We start from the raw sequence: 26,507 nt of genomic DNA, 5'->3' as shown, positions 1-26,507 counted from the left end.
TGGGAATAGAACAGTGAAGAAGCAGTTTCCCTGCCCTTAAGGTATTTTCCGTTGTTAGATGGGAAAGACAGACAAACAGGTCATTAGAATGTCTTGTTGTATTCTTACACACTCTTCAGGGGTAATACGAGTTTGTGTATATTTATTGAAGAGCAAGGGTTATACCTAGTCAGCCCATCTAGGAATCCTTCCTATAGAAATACCTGCACACAATTGAAAAGATATTTGGCAAGGATGGTAATTGCAGCATTGTTGTAGCAAAATGTTGAAAAAGTTCACTGGCAGGGGAAGCGTTAAATCATTATGTTATATACAGACACTGGAATGTGATACAACATTCAAATGAATTCATTAAAATGAATAAAGATCTGTATGTGTTGACACCACTATATGTGATATGTTGGTAAAAGACAAAAGCACGTTGGTAGAGAAATCTGTGTAACAGAAACACATTACCTAAAATAATAATCATAAAGAAAAAGAAAAAAACAATTCTGCAAGAGTCACACCAGATTCTTAGCTCTGGTCTCCTTTAGGCAGAAGGTTCTGAGAGACGGGTGTGTGTGGGGGGTGGGCAACTTTTATGTATTTCTGCATTATTTCAATTGACAAGATAAACATGAGTCCTTTTGAAATATTTTAAACAGCAGATACATTTTGAATAAGGGGATAGGTGCTAGGGCAGAGTTATGTCCAGGGTCCTGTGGGGACAGAAAGAACCCAGACTGGAGGAGGGAGATGGTCAGAGAAGGCTCTGGGTGGGGACCAGCCTGGCCGAGATGAGGATGAATGTAGTCAGGCGTTTGGAGGGAACAGAGGACAAGGGCTTCCTGCTCGGGAGCATCCCGGAGCACTCCGGGTGGGCGGCCCCTCTATGCTGTAACAGCCGGCCCAGGTGGTCCCGGGTTCTTCCTCCTTCCTCAGCCTCCACGGTGTGTCAGCCACTGTTCCTAAATACTTCACATATTTCCACCTCTTCTCCAGCTTTCCTGTAGACCTCTCATTTCTCACCTGGATGATTGAGGAACCCCCCCCCCCCCCGCAGTGGGTCTCCTGGTCCCTGTCTGTATCCCACGTCCTCCTACCCCGGTCTGTCCTTCACTTTGCTGAGTGATCTTCTAAAAATGTAGTTTTGACCCTGCTATCTTCCTTAAACTTGTCAATGACCCTTCATAGATTCTGGGATCTAGCCCACCCTTCTAAAGCAGACACACAGAAGCCCTGCTCACCTCTCCCACCTTCCTCGCACGGTAACTCTTATTCCTGTTATCTGGATTTTTTTCATTTCTTTGCAAATGCCACTCTTCTTATCAAACAAGGGATGGATGTAGGTAGAGAAAGAAAATCCATGACGTGGATTTAGTAGTTAGTTTTCAGCCTATTAACTTGCAAATATTCTAACTTGTTACCCCCCTTTCTGGGAGTAAATGTCCATATGTCATGTTATTTGAGGCAACAATTTAGAAGTTAAGACATTTTAAGGCAAATAGTCTTCTTACAGCCCTTGGGGCTATTTTCTTTTGTAAATATACTTGAACGGATGTTTCTAACTGCAGATCATTCTCCACACAGAGGACTTGAGAATCTGGCATTAATTTGTGTACTTGTCTATTCCAGATCCGGATACACTCCACCTTTATATAGAATACACACTGTTCTAAAAACACTACATTGACCAAACAGTCCTTATTTGCTTTGGCTAAACTTAAGAGTTAATGGATGGACTTGATGTACAATAAGATAGATACAAAACTGAGTGATAGTCCCCTGAGAGATTCACTTTAAGACATGTTACATATTATCCTTCAGTCCCATCCACTGAACTTTTATCTTTATGTTATTTTTCTGTCATTGAATAGACTAGATAATCCTTTTAAGTAAATAACAGTTGGTTTCAGCATGTTAATTTTCAGAAATGTTTGTACTTACATTCAATGCAGGAGTGAAGTGATAGACTATTGTCTCGCTCCCTCTGGTGGACAATTGTATTAAAAAAATCAAACTACACACAGTCTTGTGTGGCTGGGACAGGTTGTGACTAGTTCTGGTGTTTTAACATTTGTGTTAAATAACAGCAGTAGTAAAGCACATAGCAGTACTAATGCTGTTGCTGTTTCTCTTGTTATTGAGTAGTGACACTGCTGTGAATAAACGAATTAGAAGCCGACTTCACCCCATAAATTTAGAACAGTGCTACATCAGGTTAAGGCTCATGCTAAAATTCAACAATGTAGTTAATTCAGCAGTCTAAACATTACTCCACAGATTATCCTGGAATCCTCCAATAGCTAGACTTTTCCCTCAATAATGCATATTTTTGGAAATTTAGCAGATGATTATTTTTATCTTCAATCAGTTTATTTTGATAAATTTATTATTTGTTCGTTCATGATCTTCTGAATTTACAGACTCACTGAAGATGCTTTATTTTTCTTATGGAAATTAATCGATATCAAGTGTTACCTAGGTGGTTGTTTTTTGCTCTTCAGCAAGGTTAAACCAGAAAGAAATTGCATAAAGGCTTTCGATTAGATTAAATTTCATTTGTATATAACAATAATTTTATTTTATGTATTAATAACAGTTCACGTTTGTTGAGTTAAGCATTTGATGGGCATTGTGTCATTTAATTTTTCAGTAACTCTGTGAGGCAGGTAGGTAGTTGTTATTATCCACATTTTATAGAGGCTGGTGAAGGTGGGCCTAGCTCATCCAGGTGTTCTCAGTTCAGAGTTTGTAACCACAACAATATACTGCCTCCTGAAGTAGGTGATAAATAAGTATATGTGTGGCTAATGCCCTTATGAGACTCCTAGTACTGGAAACTTTACATTTCCATCTTTGAACTGGGGAATTCAAAGACTACCTCAACCTGGGGATAGATTTTTACCTTTTCTCTTTCTGTTTTCTAATTGTGAATAGGCCTTGTAGTAGAATGTATTTGCATTTTGTTTAGATACTTAAGACAAATTATATCTATTATCATAGAAACAGGTTTCATGAGAAAAACACATTTTAGCTCATTAGCTTCCTCACTAAGTCTTTGAAAGAGATGCTGTTAGGTGTAAACGTGGGAAGGAAGGGTACAATTGCTATGTACTAATGCTAAAGCTCTAGCAGGGCACATCGAGGGTTAGGTACTGAAGACCTTTATGAAGAATTTTTGAAACAGATACAGATAATTAAGTGTAATTTAGGAAATTCCTTTTCTGAAAATATTCAGAATTAGAATAAGGTAATTTTCTTGAAGTTGGCAATTATAAAGAATAGCTACCATATAAATGCTTTACATGTATTATCTTTTTAATTCTTATAATAAGATAGTGATTGTTAATAACCTAACTTAATTATTATAGGCAGTATCCAGAAGAGAAAGCTGAGACCCAGAGAAGTTAAGTAGTTTGCACACGGATATACGGCTAATAAATGGTGAAGTTGGGATCAGAACTCACATGATGTGGTCTGGCTGAAGAGCCCACCCTCTGAACCAATTTGCTATACAGCAGTGCTGTCCAATAGAACTTTTTGTGATAATGGAAGTGTTTGATGTCTGTTTCGTCCAATACAGTAGCCACTAGGCGCATGGGCTACTGAGCACATGCAACGTGGCTAGTCCAACTAAGGAACCTGATTTTTTGTTTTTAAATTTTTAATTAATTTAAATTTAAATAGCCTCTGTGTGGTTAGTGCCTGCTGTTTTGGACAGAGTGGCGTTACAGGGTCTTTCAGATCATGTAGTAGGGGAGACATGAGAACTTTAAAATTACCCTGTCTAACTCCTTGTTTTTACTGATCAAGAAACTGAAAACCACATGGTTAGTAATCTGCTTAGAGTCATAAAATTAAGGAAAGGGACAAAATTATAAGTAGAGTCAGAAAATTAAGGAAAGGGACAAAATTATTAGTAGGTGTTTATACTTCTCAGTTACAACTCTTCCCTTTCTGCACTTTGGTGACACCTTCAAACTTACGTTTCTGCTGCTATTGTTAATATTAGATTGTAAAACTACTGTTTTTGAAAAAAAATATTTTTTTCTGAAATACACGTCCAGTGAGTGCTTTCCTCTTTTCTCAGGTTATAGAAACATTATCGCGACTCTCTCGCACACCTGTAGCGCTGGCCACAGGAATCAGGTAAGCTAGCTTCTCTGTGGTTCGTATGTCCTGTTCAGTTCAATGAAGTGATTGTTTATTGAATGGCTACTATGTGTAAAGCACTTTGCATACAGGGACCGCATCTCATTCATGAAGAGTGGCCGGGTATGTAAGTGCTCAATAGACATTTGAAATTTATTGAGCAAGTAAGAACTTATTCGTAGTGTTGAATAAGACACATTGGCTAAACATCGTTCTCAACTCACTGGTGACTGTCACTGATACAGTTCTTTCTTTTAACTTCCTCTAACATTCCTATACAGGTGATTCATTAAGACAAACACAAATGCTTAATTAAATAGATATTTTAAAAGACATTGCAGTACATTTATATCCTGTAGGCCATAACAATAAGTCACAACTTCTAGGCGTTTAAGAAATAATCAGACAAGTATAAAATAATATATGTTTGAGAAGGTGTATTGAAAGTTTGGAACTAAGTGAAAAACTTGGAAGTACTGTTGATCCTTGAAAAACGTGGGGATTAGGAGCACCAACCATCCACACAGTTGAAAATTTGAGTATAACTTGTATTCGGCCCTTTGCATCCTCAGTTCCTCTGCCACCGTGGTTCCAACCAACTGTGGATCGTGTAGTATTGTAGTATTTACTATTGAACAAAATCCATTTATAAGTGGACGTGTGCAGTTCAAACCTTGTTGTTCAAGGGTCCACTGTAAATTGGTTAAATCATACCTTCTCCATGCAGTGAAGCATTATGCAGTCAGTTAAGTAAGGAAAGGTAGATGTGTTATGTTGTGTCGGGCCTTTTCTGTTTAAAATACTGCATATCCAAGTTAGGTCAGTCAGAAAGTTGTATTATTAGGAATGTTAGAAATACAGAAAAACAGTTTCAGTAGCCACACAGCCAGGCCACGTGGAAATGGAATGGATCTCATTTTTTACCTGATTTCCTCAGGGCTCCATAATTCAGTCTCCAGCCGTTATGGGGCATGTGACCCTGGGTCTCTTCTTCTGTTGCTTCCATTTTTTTTTTTTTTTTTTTTGCGGTACGTGGACCTCTCACAGTTGTGGCCTCTCCCGTTGCGGAGCACAGGCTCCGGACGTGCAGGCCCAGCGGCCATAGCTCAGGGGTGCAGCCGCTCCGCGGCATGTGGGATCTTCCCGGACCGGGGCACGAACCCGTGTCCCCTGCATCGGCAGGCGGACTCTCAACCACTGCGCCACCAGGGAAGCCCTGTTGCTTCCATTTTTCTGTTCACATTCAGATTCAAACAGAGAGGATCCAAGCATGACAGCCCTGTCCCTGGGTACAAAGCACAGTGACCTTGGGGAAGACACCCACAGACCCTTCCTCAGAAATGGACCATGAGTTTGGCAGCTTTTTACAGTAGTCTGTAGGCTGGATAAATATTCCATACCTTGTCATTTTCTCTTCAATACATGATTATCTTTCCATGTCAACATATATTTTGTTATATGCAAACAGAAAAGTTTGAAATAGCATGATTCTATTCTTATGTATTTATATATTGTTGATTCTGAAACTATATATAGAAGAGTTTTTTCCTTGTTATTCTTACTTATAATTTCAATTTTTTACTACAATAGACTTGTATATAAGAGTATAATAAAATGTGTCAAAATTTATTTTAAAAAGGGTTTTGAAACTGGCATTTCTCACACATTTTAATTTATTTGAAAGATATATGTTCCTCAGATGTCTTAAGTACTAAGTTAATACATAAACGAATGTGAAAATGTTTTCACTATACTAAATATAATTATTTAGTAATTATCTAGTGCTTATTTTTTATTTTGATGGATCCTTTTGTTTTTATGGAGCATATGACATGCTGACTTCATGTAAAAAATGGTAAAACTTCTGGCACTATAGTATAATCACTGTGATTTTGTTAGACATAAATTTAGGGCATTATGTTGGTGTTACGAATAAAGATCATAGTACGAAGCAAACAAGGGAAGCCAATGGCTAGGAATAGGGTAGAAACTAAAGTGATTTTCTTTGAGCAGGGGACAAAGAAAACATCGTACTCTTTTTGAGGCCTGTTTGATTTATTTGTCCGATAGATGAAAAATAAAATTTACAATTCACACAACTTACGGTCTGAGTAGAAAAGTATATCAGAGTCAATGATCATATATATAAAGGGCATGGCATTTTTGTTTTCTAATTCTCATCTATACTAGTAAATTGAGTCATGCTAGAATGGTTGTTACCAAATTACCAAGTTATTTGTCAGGTCAGATTCTGTAAGTGCAAAGAATCTGAATGGTGCTGAAGGCAAGGACCCACTCTGAGCTGGGGAGCTTCAGTGGGCGCTGATGTGAGCCTGCAGGTGTGGGGCTGGTGGGAGGTCAGATGAGCACCTCAGCACGTCCACAACTGCTCACATGACTGTGGTGACCAGCCGTGATTGCTACAGGTGATTTGGCATGCCTCCCTGGGGGACCCTGACACAGCCACAGGCAGGCACTTTGGGAGAAGCCCCAGATGTCGTGTTAAACATGATGACTGATCTGACCGCTTTGGCAGCAGCTGAACGTATGTGTTTCATGAGAGGTAAATGTCCAGCCTGGTTGTTGCCTATTCACTCTTTCTTTTTTCTCTTCCTCCTAGGCCCTTCCCGACAGAAGAAAGCGTTAATGATGATGACATCTACAAAGGCCTGCCTGATTTAATAGAGTATGTTGAGCATTTTCAACAAAAGTACACCACTGCCAATTTTTGCATCCTTTGTGGATTTTAACCGTGGGTGTTAAAATAGCTCTCTGAAAAAAAAAAATAGCTCTCTGAAGGGGAACCATGGCTCAGTGATTAAGACATGTGAGAATTAACCTCCAACTCCTGATGGAAAGCTTCATGAGAAAATGTACTTCAACTGGCTTTTAATTCCTCTTGTGTGTCTTGCATTGTGCAAGTCTCTATGGAGAGTAAGGAAACAGACAGCAATGAAGTAACATTTGGAAGTTTCTCAAAGGCATAGTAAAGGTAGTAGATAAACCTGGAATCAGACAATTAACAAGAGAAGTATTAATAGAATCTACCACCGGACTTGTAGGACAGATAATGCTTGCTGTGTAAGTTCAAGGAAGAATGAGATCAGTGTGGGTGGGAGTTATTCAGGGATGTTTCATTAGATGGTGTTGATTCTGAGGAGAGAATCCTTTTGGGCTGCATTATTTAATAGTTGGGAGAGGCTAAAGGTCTTTGCAGCTGGTTATCTTCCGCTGATTGAGTGACTTGTGCAGATTACAAATAAAGGTAAAACTTGATCCTCACCCCTCAAGGAACTGATGCCAAAGATCAGGTATGTTTGCAAAGAATTATAAGAAGACATAGATTCTGCTCCAGGAGAGATTCAGATCCTGTGGAAATTCATCCACTGATCCATCCTAATACCCCAGCACACAGACCTTGTTCTCGCTCTAGGACTTTTACACTTGCTGTCCCTTCTGCCCATGTGGCTGACCCCTCTCCATCCAAGTCTTTGCTCAGATGGTTCTCCCAGCGAGACCTTTCCTATCTAAAATTGCTGCCACCCTTACCTTGCTCTGTGTTTTTATGGTACTTGCCTCTACCTGAGGCAGTCTCGGCTTGCTTCATTTTTGGTCTGTCTCCTCATCAGAAGGCCTGCTTCATGAGGTCAGGGACTTGACCTTGTTCTTGACTCTTTTCCTAGCACTTCAAACAGTGTCTAGTGTCTAGTAGGTCCTCAGTAAGTATCTGTTTTCTGAATTAATAGGCCAAAGCTGCATTGAGCACTTACTGTCTTACAGGCATGATGCTTCAGGCTGGAGCTGTCTATCATGGGACATCTATCAGTTCATAGGAGCTTATGGAGTGCACGTTTCTGTCCTAACCACGTTACAAGCATCTCTCATGTAACACCACATTATGAGGTTGTTCCTAGTATCACCATAGTTTACAAATGAGAAAATGAGGCTTGAAAAGCTAAGTAACTTGCTGAAGATCATATTGCTAGTAAATAGTAGTCTTTGGATTGGAACCCAGGCAGTTCTTATTCTAGCGTGGAGGCTCTTACGCACTGCATTGATTCCCAGATGCACCCTGCCTTGCTCCTCTGAGAACTTTCAGCAGGAGAGCACCGTGACAGGAGCCACTGGGAAGGCTGGTAGCCCTTCCCAGAGTAGGCTGCCTTTTTTTTTTTTTTTTTTTAAATATGTATTTTTTTTTCCTATTTAAGTTCCCTTGACTTCCTACACCGCCACCACTGTCCTAGGCTCATGTGTTTTTTGTTTGTTTGTTTGTTTGTTTTGTGGTACACGGGCCTCTCCCTGCTGTGGCCTCTCTCGCTGCGGAGCACAGGCTCCGGACGCGCAGGCCCAGCGGCCATGGCTCACGGGCCCAGCCGCTCCGCGGCACGTGGGATCCTCCCGGACCGGGGCACGAACCCGTGTCCCCTGCATCGGCAGGTGGACTCTCAACCACTGTGCCACCAGGGAAGCCCCTAGGCTGCCTTTGAATGGGCCTCGAAGTCTTGTATTTTACATGTGTATCAAGAATGGTTTCTTGTCTCTTCTTAAAATCTCCAAGAACTCACTAATCTTCAGCAAGGTAATTGCTGATTGTCTCATTGAATTGGATACAATCTTCATAAAGTGACTATAAGAGTACTTATAAGATAATCGAATTCCTTGTCGTCTTAGAAAGAATATTATTTCCAGTGCTATGATGACATTCTATCTTAACTCCCCACCCACACCTACTCATTTTTATAATCTTCCCTCATCTTGTTCTGTTGATGCCAAGATAAATCCTGTGAGGATGCAAGTTTGGAGAAAACTTGGGCCCCCGAACTGGCTGCTCTGAGATGCCAGCTCACATGCTCTGGGAGGTGCAGTCTGCTTCACCTCTTCACCAGGTGGTCGGAGGTCCAAATGTCGTGTGTTTCCTGCAAATGCCTGCTTTGGAGTTTGCTATGAGGGTTTGCTTTTCAGTCTTGGCTTTGTTATGATCTCTATGGGCTCATAGACTTCCCTTTAACCTCTGGGGGTGAATCGCTTGAAGGGAGGACCCCAGAACAAACACTGGTCTGCTCCCCAGGCAGGGGGAGTCATTCTGTCCTCACGTGGAGAGAAACAGACACAGGATGGAATGGAGAGCGTGTGAGATGGCTAAACGGTAGTGTCCTTGCTCCTTCAACCTTTATGACCAGGGTGTCAGACGGGACCATATCTAGGTTGCCCAGACACAGGAAAGCTAATATAGATTGCTGTTGATTTATTGACCATTTGAAGAATCACAGCTTTTTCCTCCCTCTCCCTTCTTCATTTTGTGCAAATCAGAGATTACTGCCCAAACTGTTAGCAAGAAAAACAGCTTTAGTATGGGATTGAATAACAAAACCCAAACTGTTCTAGCCCAGTTGCAATGTGTGTGGGTGCGTGTGTGTCACTCCTACAATTCTTAGAGAAGAAACTGTGTGAATTTATACATATGTACTTCTGCCCTCATGCAAAATAGTCAATAGCAAGAATTAAGAAAGACGATGTGATTTCTTTGTTTGTTTTTTTGGCTTTTTTTTTTTGTTGGTTTGGGGGTGGGGCTTGGAGGGTCTGAGGGAGGAAAAGGATTTCACAGCCTGTTTTCCTTCTGAACAGGATCCCCTTTGATACAGAACCTACTCCTTTATCATTTCTTTAATCTCAGTTCCTTCATGAACTCATCAGACCTTCCTACCCTTTGATGAGTTATAGAAAGTGCTCGAACCAGTTTAACGGCCCCACTGTTCTCAGGCGAGACTGCCTGCCTAAGCCCCTCAGTATGGAAATTCTGGAACTGCCAATAAGACTCACCATCTCCCCAGTTTTTCAGAGTAGAGAGCTGAAAGCATCCTTCGGTCCTCCCCCTTCTCCCTAATCCGGATTGGTTCCCAAGTCTGGTTGGTGGTAGCTGACATGGTCTCCTGAGTCTCTGTTTCTCTCCTCATCTGCCTTTACCCTGGTTATGGTACTCGTTACCTCTCACCCACAGCATTTCATTTCTTGGCTTCTCTATCTCCCTGCTTGGCTTCTTGACCCTCCACACTACCCCTCTATAACCCCCTGTGGTCCTCAGATGCCCAGTTAAGGTTGAGCTCCCAGAGCGCAGGGCCCTTCTCAGATTGGTTCACCTCTTCCCTCTGGGGCTCCCCTCACTCACCTGGTCTCACTGGACGGGACTCCACCCCTCACATCGCCAGCTTCTGCACACCTCTCTGCCATCGCACAGGTTGGGGTCCTTTGAATGCTCATCCCCTCTTCTCATTCATTGTGTCACCCTGGAGGGTGGAAACTGTGTCTGCCTTGTCTGCAGCTATATCTGCTGGAACACAGTATTTATTCAGCAAATACCTATTGAGTAAATAAATACACTCAAGATCCAGTTCAGATGTAATATCTTCCAAGAAGCTTTCCCTGCCTTCCTTAGTCAGAGTTATTCTTACTCTTTCCTCTGCACTCATAGAATTATGTGTTTATGTGCTGTTTTCCACACTAGACTATGGGAGAGCCCTTGGATCTTCTGGATCCATGCATTCTTAGCACTGGTGAGTCTGGCAATCAGTAGGTTCTTAGTTTTAAGAATCAGGTAGATGGGTGGACGGGTGGACAGGTAATCCTGGAATGAATTTTTCTCACAGCAGGCTCTCTGAAACTTCTCTCACCACCAGATCATTCTCCCTTAAGGCACCTTCCTTTCTTCTGGGTGTCTGAAAGTTCATTTCTGTCAAATGCCTCCAGATAACTCTTCATGACAAACATAGACAACCTTGTGATTGCACCTACTTTGAAAAATGCTGTGAGTTGCAGAGTGACATTTATAGTTAGTGTTTTTATTTTTGTACGTATCAATTTATAATGTTCTATCTGCACAGGCCCAAGAGAAATGCTAAGGGCTGGCAGTACTGAAGGAGCTGAATTTCTTTTCAGAGAGATATTAATGCTTCTTTCTAACATACCTAAATTTATTAGTCTCAGTTCTTTGGCATTATTAGTTAATAGAAGCTAATTCTAGAACTCTTGAACTGAAAGGAAAAGCTTAAGGAGTAGTAACAGAATGGATGATAGGTGGAAACAGCTGTTTCTGTGTTGACTGAATAGGGCCCAATTTTTAAAGTCTCCATGAACGCTTCCACAGTGACTGATTATCTTTCCCAAACCCTTCATTTGAGATTGTAAATCTATTCACTTTGTTATAAAGTGGAAGCTAACACACCATTGTAAAGCAATTATACTCCAATAAAGATGTTAACATAAAAATAGAGATTATTTTCCACTGCCAGGAGACCAGCAGAAGAATTTAATGGCTTTTAAAAATGTCTTGTGGCCTTGGGACCATTTCTTTAAGCAAAATACAAATAGAACAGATAAAAGCAGAATCTGACAGAATCAAACCTGTGGGTACCCTCTGAGTGGCCTTGAAGGAACATGGTTTGAAAACCATTGCATTAGATATTGACAATTATAATCAGCAGAAATTTTTGCTTTATAACAATTATTTATAACATATTAGATCCTCCCCAACTCCCGTGTCTTCTCCATATTATACCCTTTAATACAGGTAATGAAACTGAGGCCTTGACATATGAAAAATGGGAGGTAGTATGATAGAGCAGTTAAAACACTCAGTGTGTGAGACAGACTGGGTTTTAAATCCCAGCTCTGCTGTCTGACTAGCTGTGTTGTCCTGAGCAAGTCAAAGAACATTTTGTTCTCTCAAAGTCCTTATAACTCTAATTGGCCAAACAACAGTGCCTACCTGATAACACAATTAATGCTGGACCTGGGCAAACCAGGTGAGATAATCCATGCAGAGAGGCGTAGTAAGTGCCCAGTGAAGGTTAGGGCACTGCCATTGTCAGATTCTGTGGTTGTCGTTTGTCATTGTTCTTATTAGGAGGGGCAGAGCTGTAATGTAAACCTTTGACGCTTTCCACTGTATTTGATTTGCTCTCTGTATTTTCTGCTAAAATCCAGTAAGCTATTTCTAACTACTGTATTTACTGCATGGTAGAAAATGATGTTTATGTTATACCTTTTGCTTCAGTGAAACCCGTGTGGAAGATGAAGAGGGTCTGTACGACTGTGTTTATGGGGAAGACGAAGGTGGCGAAGTGTACGAGGACTTGATGAAGGCAGAGGAGGCGCATCAGCCTGTAAGACTTTGACTTGCCTGTTTTTTAAGTTACTCTGAGTATCTTATTAGGAAAGTGATTATTGGAATGACTAATTAATATAATAATTAATAAAATAAAATAATATGTTTTAATTATACTACTTATAATTATAAAATAATAGCATAATTATAATTAATACAATAGTTATAATTATTTATGTAACTTCTGCTGGGATCATTGTTTGTTTTTCTTTTTTATCTTGCTTACAACTCTATAACCATGACTTGTTATTCTGAGTATTTTATTAGGAAAGTGATTATTTGAAAGACTAATTAATACAATAATTATAATTAATAAAATGAAACAATATTTATGTTATAAGTATATTAATTATAATGATAAAATAATAGCATAATTATAATTAATACAATAATTATTTATGTAACTTCTGGGATCTTTTTGTTGTTTGTTTTCTTTTTTATGTTTACTTGCTTGTAACTGTATAACCATGACCTGTTGCTGCATTTGGAAACATGACGTTTTACAGTTCAGAACAACCATAGCGAATCTCTGGTCTAATTCTCTCAGTTTACTAGTAAGAAAATCAAGTCCAGCAAGTAAACGGCATGCCACACAGCTAAATAATTGCAGAGTGGCAGTAGAACATAATTTCAGGGGATCATGAAATTATATTGTTATGAAAGGAAATCTCTTACAAAGCAGGTAAATCTACTTTAAGTTTGATGTGGCATAAAGTCTAGGTTAAAGAATATTTCTTCCTATTTGTTACGGGTTGATATGAGGTATTTTTGTTGTTGTTGTTTGTTTCATTATAGGTCTCCTAGCATTTTTTACTATTTTATAAACTTAGTTTCAGATATTGCCATAGTCAACAGGAGCCCACAAAGCTTTATCTGCATTAAAATATCTAAAACATTCAGAATTACTTTGAATGATTTTCTCATATATAATCTGAAATGAAAAATAAGGTCAGTTGCTTAAGCTTTTATTAACATATTCTTTCTTTACACAAAAGACTTTCTTCATCAGCTGGGTGGTACTTTAGGTTTCTTCGGTGCTTTGATGAATTCGCTCAACTCTCTTGGACCTCTTGCATTTAATAAAGGGCCGGCGGGTTGTCCGGTGCCCACACAGGGGACAGTAGCTTCTGTGGGATGGAAACAAGTTGGCTGGCCTGTGTTCAGTAAACGTCATGAATATGTGCTTTAACCCACTGCACGAGCTGACAGGACACCTGTGGCAGCAGTTTAAGAGTGTTTTAGGTGATGGAGTATCGTCCATACCCCTTTAATTATCAACTGCTTTGGGCACCAGCAAATTTTTCATTGTCTTTCCCAAGGACCATCTTCACTGAGCTGATGGTGCTGGGCTGTTCATGTGGCCCAGGGTGAGCAGTGATGATGGTTGAACGCACAGAGCCCTTCTTGTGCATTCCTCAGGGTGTTAAGCACGCTTCACAGGTTACCTCATTTACAGCTCCTTGGGCTGGGTACTGTAATTCTGTTTTATAGATGAGAAAACCGAGACACAGAGATATTAGATAACTTCTTCACGATAACAAACTAATAACAGCAAAACTGGTTCTTGAACCAAATTCTATCTGATCCCCAAAACTTTGATCTTCCTACTATGTTCTACTGCCTCGAGTCTTAAACAGTAAGAGAGCCAAACACCAAGATGTTAACTCTTGAAAAAATATTTTAAGATTTTTTACTTACCAAATATCCTTTTATGATTTTTGCAGTTATTTCTACAGCACTTGTAAAGTATGCTGTACATTAAGAAAACTGTAGAAGACCATTCATGATGTTTCCAGATTCAGTAACATTTATAATAATATAGATATTTCAGTTTAAAGAGAGTATACTCAAAAGTATATTTTTAATTATCTAAGACTTTTTCATTTACATTGTTCAAATTCTTTTAAAAAGCAAAGATCCTTCACAAATGCAGTTAAATATATCTTTCAGTTATGTGTTTTATTAGAATGTAACACTTAAAAAATCAATAATTTTTATTTCTTTCTACTACTGGAAAGATTCATACATGAATTTGATTAAATAATGTTAATTTGAAAATTCTAATTGTAGAAATGTCCAGAAAATGACATACGATGTTGCTGCCTAGCAGAAATCAAGCAGACAGAAGAAAAATATACAGAAACATTGGAGTCAATAGAAAAAGTAAGTCATCAGGTATCATTCTTGATGCTCCAATACTGCCTTGCTAATACATTAGGCTCAGTGTTTCTACAGTGTCTGCATATTCTGATTTTCAGCAGAACTTTGGGTTTAAAGATCTCAAAGCAGATTTACTCATCCCACAATGATTTATTGATTTCTTAGCGTGTGAATGGCACTATTCTAGGGACTGGGGGCGCAGCAGTCAACACAACAAAGCTCTAGTTCTCATGACACTCTCATGGGAGGGTTTATAATTTAAGCAAATGAGTATGCCAGGTGGTGATAAATTCTCTGAAGAAAACTAAGGCAGAGGAAGGGGGTAGTGAGTGATGGGGGAGGCTGGTGTTACCTTATATAGAGTGGTAATGGAAGGCCTCTGTGGTCAGATCGTATTTAAGCAGACAGCTTTGTGAAAGGAGGGAGTAAGCCATGTGAATATCCCAAAGTGGACAATCCCTGGGAGAAAGGCCCTCACGTGGGACAGTGTTCAGTGTGCTTCAGGGAACAGCAACAGCCCAGGAGGCTGAAGCAGAATGAGTGCAGGGGAGCAGTGAGATCAGAGACTTGGTGAGCCCCCAGGTCACAGGGGGCATATAGGAGCACCTGGCTAAAAGCTAGAGCGTTTTGAGTAGAAGAAGTGATGGGACCTAATGTAAGTTTTTAACAGATCATTCTGACTCTTGTCAGGCAAGGGTGGAAATTGAGAAAAATGTTAGAAAGATATCGCAGTAATTAAATTGATGGAAAATGGTGGTATTGGTAGAGGTGGTAAGGAGTGGTCAGATTCTGAATAAATTTTGAAAGTAGAGCCAAGTGGATTTGATGATGGATTAGGTAAAGGATGTGTGGAAAAGAGCAATCAAGAATGCTAGGTTTTCTGTTCTTGTTTTTTTTTTTTTTTTTTTTTTTTTGGCCACGCCACAGGCTCGGTTTGTGGGATCTTAGTTCCCTGACCAGGGATTGAACCCTGAGCTCACAGCAGTGGAAGTGCAAGAGTCCTAACCACTGGACTGCCCAGTGGAAATTCCTAACAATGCTAGGTTTTTAGCATGAGTAACTGTGTAAATGGTGAAGATGGTGACTGAGATGGAGAAGGACAGGTGTAGGAATCACGAGTCTGTTGGGACTTACTAAATTTGCAATACCTATTAGCTTCCAAGGGGATGTACTGAGGAGGAAGTTAGATGTATGAGTCTGACATTCACGGGAAAGGTTGAATGGATGTATAGATTGGGCCATTATCATTATACAATGGTGTTTAAAGCCATGGCACTAGATGAATCACCAAGGGAATGGATGTTGATAGAGAAGAGGTTTGAGGTCACCTCTGGTGACTTCCACATTTGGAGGCTAGGAGAATGAGAACCAGGAGAAAGTTTTGGAAGTTTAAAAAGAGAGATGAAGGCATGGAAGAGTTGTTTAGGAGAACGAGAGGGTAAATGTTCTAGGATTATGTAGCATTACAGGCTCATTTGGGTTTTGTGATTATATTTTTAATTAGCTATCAATGTAGCTTCTGTTTAACTTCTTAAGTATAGGCACAATATATGGCAAGCTAGATTTAACCAGGGTTTTCATTTTTCCAGAATGAAAGAAGAGAGGGTAAGGGTACTTGTAGGGCAGTGATTCTGATGATGCCTCGTGGAATGTAAACTGGGTAAGAAGGGAAGTGAGGACATGAGGGATGTGAGATGGTCAGGGGATTGGCAGACCCAGTGGGTTGGAGAAGTCCTTGGAGAAATGAGCTGTAAAGGTAGGAGGGTGGAGGTCAGAGACTTGCTTGCTTCAACTTAATTCTATGGAGCATATGCAGTTGTTGGTAATGACAGGGTCTTGGGCTATGACCACAAGAGGACCTGAGCTAGGATGGGGCACAGATTATTGGAGTTCAAGGAACCAAGAGGCCAAGCTATTGGAAGGACCATCTGCACAGATACTGATACGACCAAAAATGAAGATGGGAGTAGTAATGGACAGAGATATGGTAGGACAGGAATTAAAATTCTCAAAGAATTAAGGGGAATGATCCATATGCAAATTATTGATCTTAGGGATCTAGAATCTTCACAGAGCATTTGATGGATGTTTTGAGTTAGTCCTCAAACATATCTTCAGAAGGTTGCCATTTTTTGCCAGTTTGGACAGTGGTGTTCTCTCTTCTTTTTTTTCTTACTTTCAGAAAGATTTATAGCCCGAATCTTTTACTTTATATTTTAACTTGTATTTATGTCTTTATATCTCTGTTCAAATATAGAATCTTTACAGTAGAGAAAATAGTTTCTGCTTTTTTCTTGGTATTCATAATACTGATTAACTTTCAGTAATATTTATTGCTCATTGATGAAAAACTATTATATAGATTAGGATAAATTGTGTTTAATTATCACCCCTCTCTTCTCTCCTGGTAGTATTTCATGGCACCATTAAAAAGATTTCTGACAGCAGCTGAATTTGATTCAGTATTCATCAACATTCCTGTAAGTAAAAATATGCTAGCTAAAATTGTGGTACACTTCTATAAAATCCTCATTTTCTTATTGGGTCCCTATTTGAACATTCTATTGTATTTGTAAAGAATTTTAACCCAATATTCTGCCTCCTGAGTTCTTATAGTCTTATTTTCTGGAAATAACTAGTAAGTCATATTGTCAATCAAAAGTCAGAATGTCCGCTGAACGCAAAAGGATAAGGTTGATGTATTATACTTAACTGCTTGTCACAACAAGGTAGTCTCAGTTAATCCCTGGTGTTACGGTCTCTTTCTCTTGGGGGAATCCCCTTCTGCCCCACTCCCTGCTCTATTGTTCTTCCAGCCCCCCAACCCCATCTTACAGACACTGTCCTGGTTCCATCTGTCTCCTTTACGTCCCTTCATTCCTACACTTCTTTGTCCTCTGCTTTTTGGTGTTTTCTTCTTCTGGTTGCATCAGCCTAAACTCCCATTTCTGAAATACACTGCTTCTTTATGATATAACAGTCTTTTATTTTTTTAATAAATAAATTTATTTATTTGTTTTTGGCTATGTTGGGTTTTTGTTGCTGCGTGGGCCTTCTCTAGTTGCGTCGAGTAGGGGCTACTCTTCGTTGCGGTGTCCAGGCTTCTCATTGTGGTGGCTTCTCTTGTTGCGGAGCATGGGCTCTAGGTGCATGGGCTTCAGTACTTGTGGCACGTGGGCTCAGTAGTTGTGGCTTGCAGGCTCTAGAGCGCAGGCTCAGTAGTTGTGGCACATGGGCTTAGTTGTTCCGCAGCATGTGGGATCTTCCTGAACCAGGGCTCGAACCTGTGTCCCCTGCATTGACAGACGGATTCTTAACCACTGCGCCACCAGGGAAGCCCAGTATAACTGTCTATTTTAATGGTAAGATGTGAGGAGCTTTTCTTCACATTTATATAGCATTTCAAATTTCAGGGTACCTTATTATCTGACAGTCCTAAAAGGATATTTACCCAAAAACATAGAGGCAAGCCAAATGCAATACCATGTAAGGTCTTGTTAGGCAAGATTCAAGTTCTTAGACCTCTAGAACTGACCTCAGTTTTTTTTTTCCTTTAATATTTATTTAATTTATTTATTTTGGCTGTGCTGGGTCTTCGTTGCAGCACACGGGACCTTCGTTGCGGCATGCAGACTTCTAGTTGCGGCATGCATGTGGGCTCTAGTTCCCCGACCAGGGGTCAGACCCGGGCCCCCTACATTTGGAGTGCAGAGTCTTATCCACTAGACCACCAGGGTAGTCCCTCGGTTTTAATATGTAGCTCTTATATACAGTATGTAAGTATATAAGCTTATATAGTATATAAGCTTTTATGTACCAGCTTGCTTGTATCACCTGTAAAGTCTCTAATATTTTGATTCCTTTATGTTTAGTGTTGCTTTACACCAGTTTAGCTATGGCATGTTGTCCTTGTTCCTGATTTTGGCCAAATGAAGACATTTATTGATTTTTAATGTAGAAGGAATAAAAAGATCCCAATATCAAATGAATATTTAACATAAAACAAACCACACATTTTAGGAAGATGAGGATCTTGAACTATCTAAATACGCTCACTGTAACTTAGGACCCATTTGACAGTCCTTATTCTAATAGCTTTTCCATGCTCCTCAAAAAAGTGACAGGGCCAACATATTCATGTTTCACTTACCTCCTAAGGAAGGGCATGCCCTGCATCAGTGTGTGCTCCAAGGTACGCAGGAAGAGATCCTGGGAGAATTGGCACCTTGATTTGGATCTCCTCATTTCCTGGCTGTGACATGTATTTTACTGTCTGACTGAAAATTACTTGCTTATCAGGAAAAATGTGAAATTCTGACTTTTGAGTTGCCCTAGTAAACTGCCTACTACAATTTATTTGCTGCTTATTTATGACATTAATTGGCTGGTTTCAAGTAATCTAGTCTGATTATTGTTAGCTTAGCTCCAGGACACCACTAATTGACCAAAGTACAAATCTACATTTTTATGTCTCGAGGACATGAATCATTACTTTATCCTGTCAGTAAAACATTAAGCACTTGGATAGTTTTATTTAAAAATTTAAAGTGATTATAAGATGAAACTGAACTGTACATATTTTTATACAAGGAATAAATTACCCTTTAATAACTAGAGAGAGAATTTCTTTTTCCACCGGACACTGACATTTCAAGTCAGATCTGAAATTGCTATTTTCCATGAACATGGCCTGTCTTTCTCCCCCCTCTCTCCCTCCCCTCCCCTTCCCCTTCTCTCTTTTCTCTTCTTTCCCTTCCTTTTTTTCCTCTTTACTGATGGTAGCAGGTTTATATATTGAGGGCATTCAGCATATCCTTGAATGGCAGGTCTGGCAGCAATAGGGATGCTGGGCTCTGGGTGATTTTTTTGGTTCTGATTCCTAATTTGCTTTGCCACTGTTTTCTTTTCTAAGGAACTTGTAAAAGTTCATCGGAACCTAATGCAAGAGATTCATGATTCCATTGTAAATAAAAACGACCAGAACTTGTATCAAGTTTTCATTAACTACAAGGAAAGGTAACTTTTGGATTTTAAATTTTGTGGCTATTAGTTTGTAATTATAGTGAGGGTTAGTATTAAAATTGCTCATAAGTAGCTATTACTATGATTCATTAAGATACTGTCTGGGCAGTAATTAGAACATGTGACAGTTCATTTCAGGGTGGTGGTTGACCTCTATATGTGTATCAGAGGAAAAAAAAAAAGAAAAAAAGAAGGGTTCAGACTTTTGCATTGAAAACCAGAAGGTGCAGGTTCTGTCACTCTTGAGTCCTGTAGACTTTAGGAAGTCATTTTAACTCTCTGAGCCTCCTTTTTTCCATCTGTAAATGTTAGGGGTAGATTAGCTGGTACGTAGTGCTTTTTCCAACTCTAATACCTTATAATTCTGTGTTTTGGAGTATTACATTCACAGCCAAAGTCAGTTTCCCTTTCTGAATTTGAAAAAAATCTTCTGAACAATTCACATGAATTAGAAGTACCAAGGATTTTTGCTTTAAGTATAGCGCTCTCTTTTAAAATCAAGCACTATAGTTCCTAGTACTGACTAAGAAGTGGCTAATTAATTGCTTACACCAACATTAGATAAATATTAATGTAGTAGTTTTTTTTTCCAGTAGAGGGCTAAAAGAAACAATAAATTAACTGGGCTCTTTGCAAAAATCGGTATTACCCCAGAGATACCCTTCCTGAAGCAGGCTCAGACCCCATGCAATATGAGTTACCTCCCAGCCAGCACAGCTCAGCTGTCTCATTCCCACTTTTCAGATAATGTATTTTTCTTAATTAAAAAGGGGGAGGGAGTAGGAGGTTTATTAATGAGTAGAGTTGTAAGTAGTGATTACAGTGAAACAGTAGTAGAAAATAAAACTGTTCCTGAGTGAGCGTGAACAGTGTAAAAGTTGATCTCTAACAGAAACTTGAACAGAAGTTTTTAATTTTGTTTTTGATTATTATATGCACTCAAACAATATTAACAGTCATTAAGCCAGTTTGTAAAATCTACCTGCTATAAAAACATGCATGGAAACATTCCCATTCAAATTTGGAAATTACAAATAGTCATTTTTAATACCGTAAATATGAGTGACTTTCATTCTATAACTGTATGTGTGGTGTGTCTTAAAAAGAAATGAGAAAGCTGAGGTTCAGAGAAATTATGAGTAATCTGCCCAGGGTTACCTGGAAAGTAAGAGGTTCAGGACAAGTGAGATTTGCTTTGGTTATGCCTAACTGTGGTTTTAAATAGGTGAATTTCCTCTTCCACTTTATTCTTGCCTTTTTGTCCTCAGATTTTTTCCTCTCTCTCTCTTCCTTTCAGGTTGGTTATTTATGGGCAGTACTGCAGTGGAGTGGAGTCAGCCATCTCTAGTTTAGACTACATTTCTAAGACAAAAGAAGATGTCAAGCTGAAATTAGAGGTGCCTGTTTATTTTTTGTGTGTATATGACAGAGTAAAATAAACTAAAAACAACACATTCTTTTCATGATCTATGCAACAGCAAATTTCCATGAATTCTGTGTAATTTCATAAAATATTTTAATATATAGCTCTATAAAATAATATTGTGGCAGTAATAATAACAGTAGTAAGATAGAAGATTTATGCCATTTTTTCCTTGCATTATCTCATTAGATCCTCATGACTTTGTGAGATACATACAATTAATTTTTTTATCTTATGGATAAGAAAGCCAATGTTCAGAGAGATCATGAGTAATTTGCCCAGGGTAGTAAAAGGTACAGGATGAGTAAGATGTACGTGAGATAATATGTATGTAGATGTAAATTGTTTACTAAAAATATAAGATATTGGGACTTCCCTGGAGGTCCAGTGGTAAGACTCTGCGCTTCCAGTGTAGGGGGCGTAGGTTCGATCCCTGGTCAGGGAAATAAGATCCCACATGCTGCGTAGCACGGCCAAAAGATATTTAGGGGAAAACGTATAAAAAGGGCATGGATATTGCCCATAAGAAGGCAAGACAGGCACACATATGATGAGATTAAGTAGTATGTGATAAGCACTCATAGACAGGGCTCCATGAGTAAGACTGAGCGATCACTTCAGTATAGTTAGACTGCGGAAGATTTATCTGAAGAGGGAACATTTGAGTTAGGTCACTGAAGAAAGGTGGGTCTTGATAGATGAGAGTCCATGTAGGGCATTCTGGAAGAATTGGTATGTCTTGACCAGAAGGATCAGGAAAGTTTGAGAAATGGCAAGTAGGTTAGTATGAATAGAGCACATGGTAACAATGGAAAATAAGTCTGGAAACTGTGTTAGGTCATTTTTTTTTTGGTACATCTTTTTTTTTTTTCCCCCCACAAGAAGAGTTTGCACTTTCAAAAAAACTTTTGAAAAATGATTATTTATATGTTATATGAATTGTCATCTCAAATATATTATCCGTATGTATGGATCTTCTTAAATTTCAGGTAGAGATGTATAGTCAACTCTTCTGTGTGTGGCTTGGTTGGCTCTCTCATATCCTCCTTGCTGCTCTTTGCTGGGTTTAGCAGTGAGGTCGGGTGATGAACAGAGAAGAAGAGGTAGATGATTTGCAAATCAGAGCCCCTTCACTGTTTGGCATATCTGGTCTGATTTAATAAAATAATTCCCACAAAGGGGAGCTATTGGTGAGAAAATTTGCACATCAACAGACTACCAAGTAACTGTACTAATTCTATATCGTGGATTCTTCTTTCTTACCTCTCACAATCCCTTGATGATGTGGATCTTATGGCTGGAGATAGTTTGAATCACCACTAAGTGACATCCTTACAGCCTTGTTAGCCTAAAGGGCCTCTGCTCCTCTTTGGAGAGCAGAGCCTCGTAAGTCTAGAACTATAAGCCACCTTGACTCAAATTAAAACACAATGGTATGATAAAAGTTAACAACTTACACAGCGACTTCCTAATAGAGCTACCATTTAGGCAGCTTTTTTTTTTTTAATAAAGATATATAATTCTGGTTCAAGAGAGGAGTCAGAAAGTGGTCAATCAAACTTGCATTATATTCTCAGCATTATTTGCATGTTACTCTCCCTTCTTTCAGACTCACTGTCAAAATCCTGCCCAGTGAGCATGCTCTAGAACTCAAGAGATATAGTTTCTGTAGTCACTGTAAGTCTTAGGGAAAGAGAGAACCTCAGACTGAGTTTGAAAGGCTCAGGGTAAGGTGATGCTGGTTGTGTTAACCTTGGGTCTGATTTGGAAGTATTTAACCAGATACTTACTATAAGCCCTCAACAAATAGTCTTTGCTGGAACTGTCTGCTGCAAGTCCCAGCATGATGGAGGGAAAGCTGCCTTATACTTGGTTTCTCTCTGCCTCCTTCATGTCTTCTGTTTTATGGTTATTTTTATTCTTGATGATTTTTGTCTTTTTTTCACCCCTACTATAGAACCAAGATAACATGGGGTGAAGGGTAATAGAGTCTCTTTACCTTGTTCTCTAAGCTGGCTCATCCCTATTACATTTTCTTTTCTTTTCACTTAGAATTGGAGTTGAGGCTAAGCACTTGACTGGATGTTTGGAAGAATCATTTCTACCCTTTATTTGCTTTCAATACTAATAAGCGTTTTACACTTCAGTCTCAGCCACCTAATTGTAGCTAATGCCAGCACTGTTAGTTTCTTTACTTCCTGAGCTTATAACTTAGAACTTGAAATAATTTTTTCCCCAACAGTTTTACACTGACTTCCATAACATAACAAAGTAAATTTTAAATGTATAACATTTCTTTTCTTAACACTATGTTAAGATGGCATAACATAAGAAGTGTAAGATACAACCTCAATTTCCAAGGAACTTAAAATGCAGCTGGGAAGATGAGACCCATTCATTACAATAATATTAACAGTTTGACCTCCTATTTGAGACCCATGATCCAGAACTCGCTATAATCTGTGGAAGCAAGAAATCATTTGAAATAGTTATCTGTCCAGTGAACCCCAGCAGTTGACAAGATGTGAGCTAACATGTCAGGATGTGTCACCAGTTCTTGTTTGAAACCTGTAGTCAAGCACTCATTAACTCAGTATGGTCACTGGAGCTAATGGTGTTTTTTCTATAGCTCCCGATAATATAATATATCCTTCCATGTGTTGGAAAAGCTAAGTGTTGACAAAAGGGAAACTAAAGAGTATTTTCTTGAATACAACCCCTTCCGTGAACTGGAAAATTCCTTGGTCTTGGTTATGTAATTGTCTGAGGATTTTGGACTTAGGTTGCTCACAAATAACAATATCTTTATGACACCTTATTGTTTTTTTTGGATGATACCATGAATATTTGAGAAACAGTAAGATCAGAAAAGCAATTTGTTCAAGGTCACACAGACAAGAATTGCCAAACTTGATTTAAATTCAGGCTTTGACACTGCAAATTCAAAGTACTTTCCTCAAAGTTGTAGTTAATGTCAATAGAGTGAACCCATCAATGCTATTTTTTGATAAACTTGTAAGAAAGGAGATTGTGAGATTAAAAAAATAAAATCTGAGGCTTTGAAAACTTTGAATCCTGTAGTGGGTTTATACTTTAGCAAATTTTGGGAGTCAATCATTCCATTTCATTTATTACAACAAATGTTTAGTCAGCAAATTCTAGATTCTTAAGAGGTATAAAAGACATAATATATTGGGGAAGATATTATACATATACAACAATAATTAAGAGACACATAAGGCACAGAGAGACAGCACAATTTTGATTGGGACTATTATTAACAGCCTAGAAGTATAGTTCTTCAGGAGGATGATGAATCTTGCTGGGAACTAGCCCAAGCACATGGCAGTTGGAGAGGACCGAATGAACCAAGGCATGATGGTGGGGAGGGAACATAGTGGGTTTGATTAGTGGGGCTTGTTCTTGATGCCTGGTCCACAGGCCTGCTTGGGGAGACTGGTGAAAGGTTAAGTGGTAAGTGGGGGGAAGATGCTGGAGGACCACTAGAGAAAATAATTTTCATGTGTAAAATAGTTCTACATATTTATTCTTATTTAGAGTTGAAATGCTACAAGTTTTGTTTGTTTCTTTTGGTTTTTAACTGATGATACTTCCTATTTTTAAGAAAGAAGGATTGTTAAGAAAAATAGCAAAATATTTATTGTATAATAGTAGTTTCGCTTATGGCGTTTGCATCTTTTAATGTTTGTATTATGACTACTTTTACTAAAACTAAAAAAGCTCAATTAAAAAAAATTTTCTTTAGGAATGTTCTAAAAGAGCAAATAATGGGAAATTTACTCTTCGAGATTTGCTTGTGGTTCCTATGCAGCGTGTTTTAAAGTATCACCTTCTCCTTCAGGTATGTAATTTAAAACTGTTTGTTTATTTGTTCATTCATTAATTCAACACAGTATTAATGAAGCATCAACTAAGCTGCAGAAACTTTATGTTTGGAGCCCTGTCCCCTTATAGTTTTCAATTATGAGGATAGCTAAGTGGAAAATAACAGAACAGCTGGAAATTTTTTCTTCCTTTTAAGCAAAGATAATTCTGTACCTTTCACAAAGTCACATTTTGTGTTCTTCAAACAGAACTGGCTCCAAAAATTAAAAAAATTTAAAAACAAGGCAAAACAAATACAAATATCCCTTCAACCAAGTCTTCTGTCGTTAGCAGTAATCATTTATTAGAATCCCAGTGTTGCAATACACTTGAATCTTGACAGGTTAATTGTGTTAGAATTTGTGCCTTATAACCATAAATGAAAGAGAATTGTGTCACACTCTGTGTTACTTTCTGCTATACTAAATTATAATAAGACTACATTTATTTTGAAGTGATTCTTGTTATAACCCCAAAGCTTATGGTTTCCACGGTTAGTCTTCTAATGAGGGTGGAGAGTCTTATAAGTTTAATTTGATAGCTGTACCAGGAGACTCATTAGTTCTGCTCTAAAGAAATGTCTTACTGTATTAGTCTATCAGCTTTGCTGATGCTTGTGAAATGTCATTTTAAAAAGATCTACTACCTGTATGTAAAATATAATTCTGAGTTTGCTGTGCTTTATACATCTTGTATATTAAATTTCTTGAACTGTAACTGCAAAATTATTAGTCATTTCTATTTTCTACTGAGAAATCAGAAAAATTCAAACCCTGATTATTCCTTACAAATGCATTAGAACATTTATGAGACCTAAACTCAAAGCAACTTAATCAAATTGCATTTTATGAAAAAATAATAAGGAAGACTTAGGCAGTCAGTTTCTGAGACATCATGCCACTAAAAACATGTCCAAAAGAAGATAATAATTTATCTTGTAACTTTAGTATAGTCAAATATTGATTGAAGAATTTAAAAGTTGCAGTTTTCAAGAAATATCTATTTTCTTCATTACTCAGCCATAAAAAGAAATGAAATTGAGTTATTTGTAGTGAGGTGGATGGACCTGGAGTCTGTCATACAGAGTGAAGTAAGAAAGAGAAAAACAAATACCATATGTTAACACATACATATGGAATCTAAAAAAAAAAAAAAAGGTTCTGACGAACCTAGGGGCAGGACAGGAATAAAGACTCAGACGTAGAGAATGGACTTGACGACATGGCAAGGGGGAAAAGTAAGCTGGGACGAAGTGAGAGAGTGGCATGAACATATATACACTACCAAATGTAAAATAGATAGCTGTAGGAAGCAGCTGCATCGCGCAGGGAGATCAGCTTGGTGCTTCGTGACCACCTAGAGGGGTAGGATAGGGAGGGTGGGAGGGAGATGCAAGAAGGAGGGGATATGGGGATATATGTATGTGTATAGCTGAGTCACTTTGTTATACAGCAGAAACTAACACAACATTGTAAAGCAATTATACTCCAATAAAGATGTTTAAAAAAAAGATTTTAAGCAGACTTACAAACGTATAAAATATGACCTTACCTTTTGGAAAGTCAGTGAACTTTTCCTGCTCATTTCTCTTGGATTGTTTGATATTTTAAATTTCAAAAGCATATTTAGTTCCATGATGATTTTTTAAAATAGGAAAAGTTTTATCTGGGATACCACACTTAGATAAAAATTCTAGAAATGTTTTTCCATTTCAAAATA

The 26,507-nt window shown here is 38.6% G+C and overlaps 1 protein-coding gene across 1 annotated transcript in view; it reads left to right on the top strand.

Annotated features, from left to right (window-relative positions):
• Nucleotides 1–26,507, top strand: part of VAV3 (vav guanine nucleotide exchange factor 3) — a 405,871-nt gene that overhangs the window by 180,080 nt on the left and 199,284 nt on the right. Inside the window, exons 3-10 of the mRNA XM_060085957.1 lie at nt 4,076–4,134; nt 6,758–6,823; nt 12,188–12,296; nt 14,369–14,461; nt 16,870–16,938; nt 19,371–19,474; nt 20,778–20,877; nt 24,670–24,765. Coding sequence (XP_059941940.1) covers nt 4,076–4,134; nt 6,758–6,823; nt 12,188–12,296; nt 14,369–14,461; nt 16,870–16,938; nt 19,371–19,474; nt 20,778–20,877; nt 24,670–24,765 — 696 coding nt within the window. The remainder of the gene's footprint in view (nt 1–4,075; nt 4,135–6,757; nt 6,824–12,187; nt 12,297–14,368; nt 14,462–16,869; nt 16,939–19,370; nt 19,475–20,777; nt 20,878–24,669; nt 24,766–26,507) is intronic.

The sequence above is a fragment of the Mesoplodon densirostris genome, chromosome 2 (assembly GCF_025265405.1).
Source record: "Mesoplodon densirostris isolate mMesDen1 chromosome 2, mMesDen1 primary haplotype, whole genome shotgun sequence".
Lineage (NCBI taxonomy): Eukaryota > Metazoa > Chordata > Mammalia > Artiodactyla > Ziphiidae > Mesoplodon > Mesoplodon densirostris.
The sequence above is the reverse complement of the archived record's forward strand: the minus strand, read 5'-3'. Positions and strand labels throughout refer to the sequence as shown.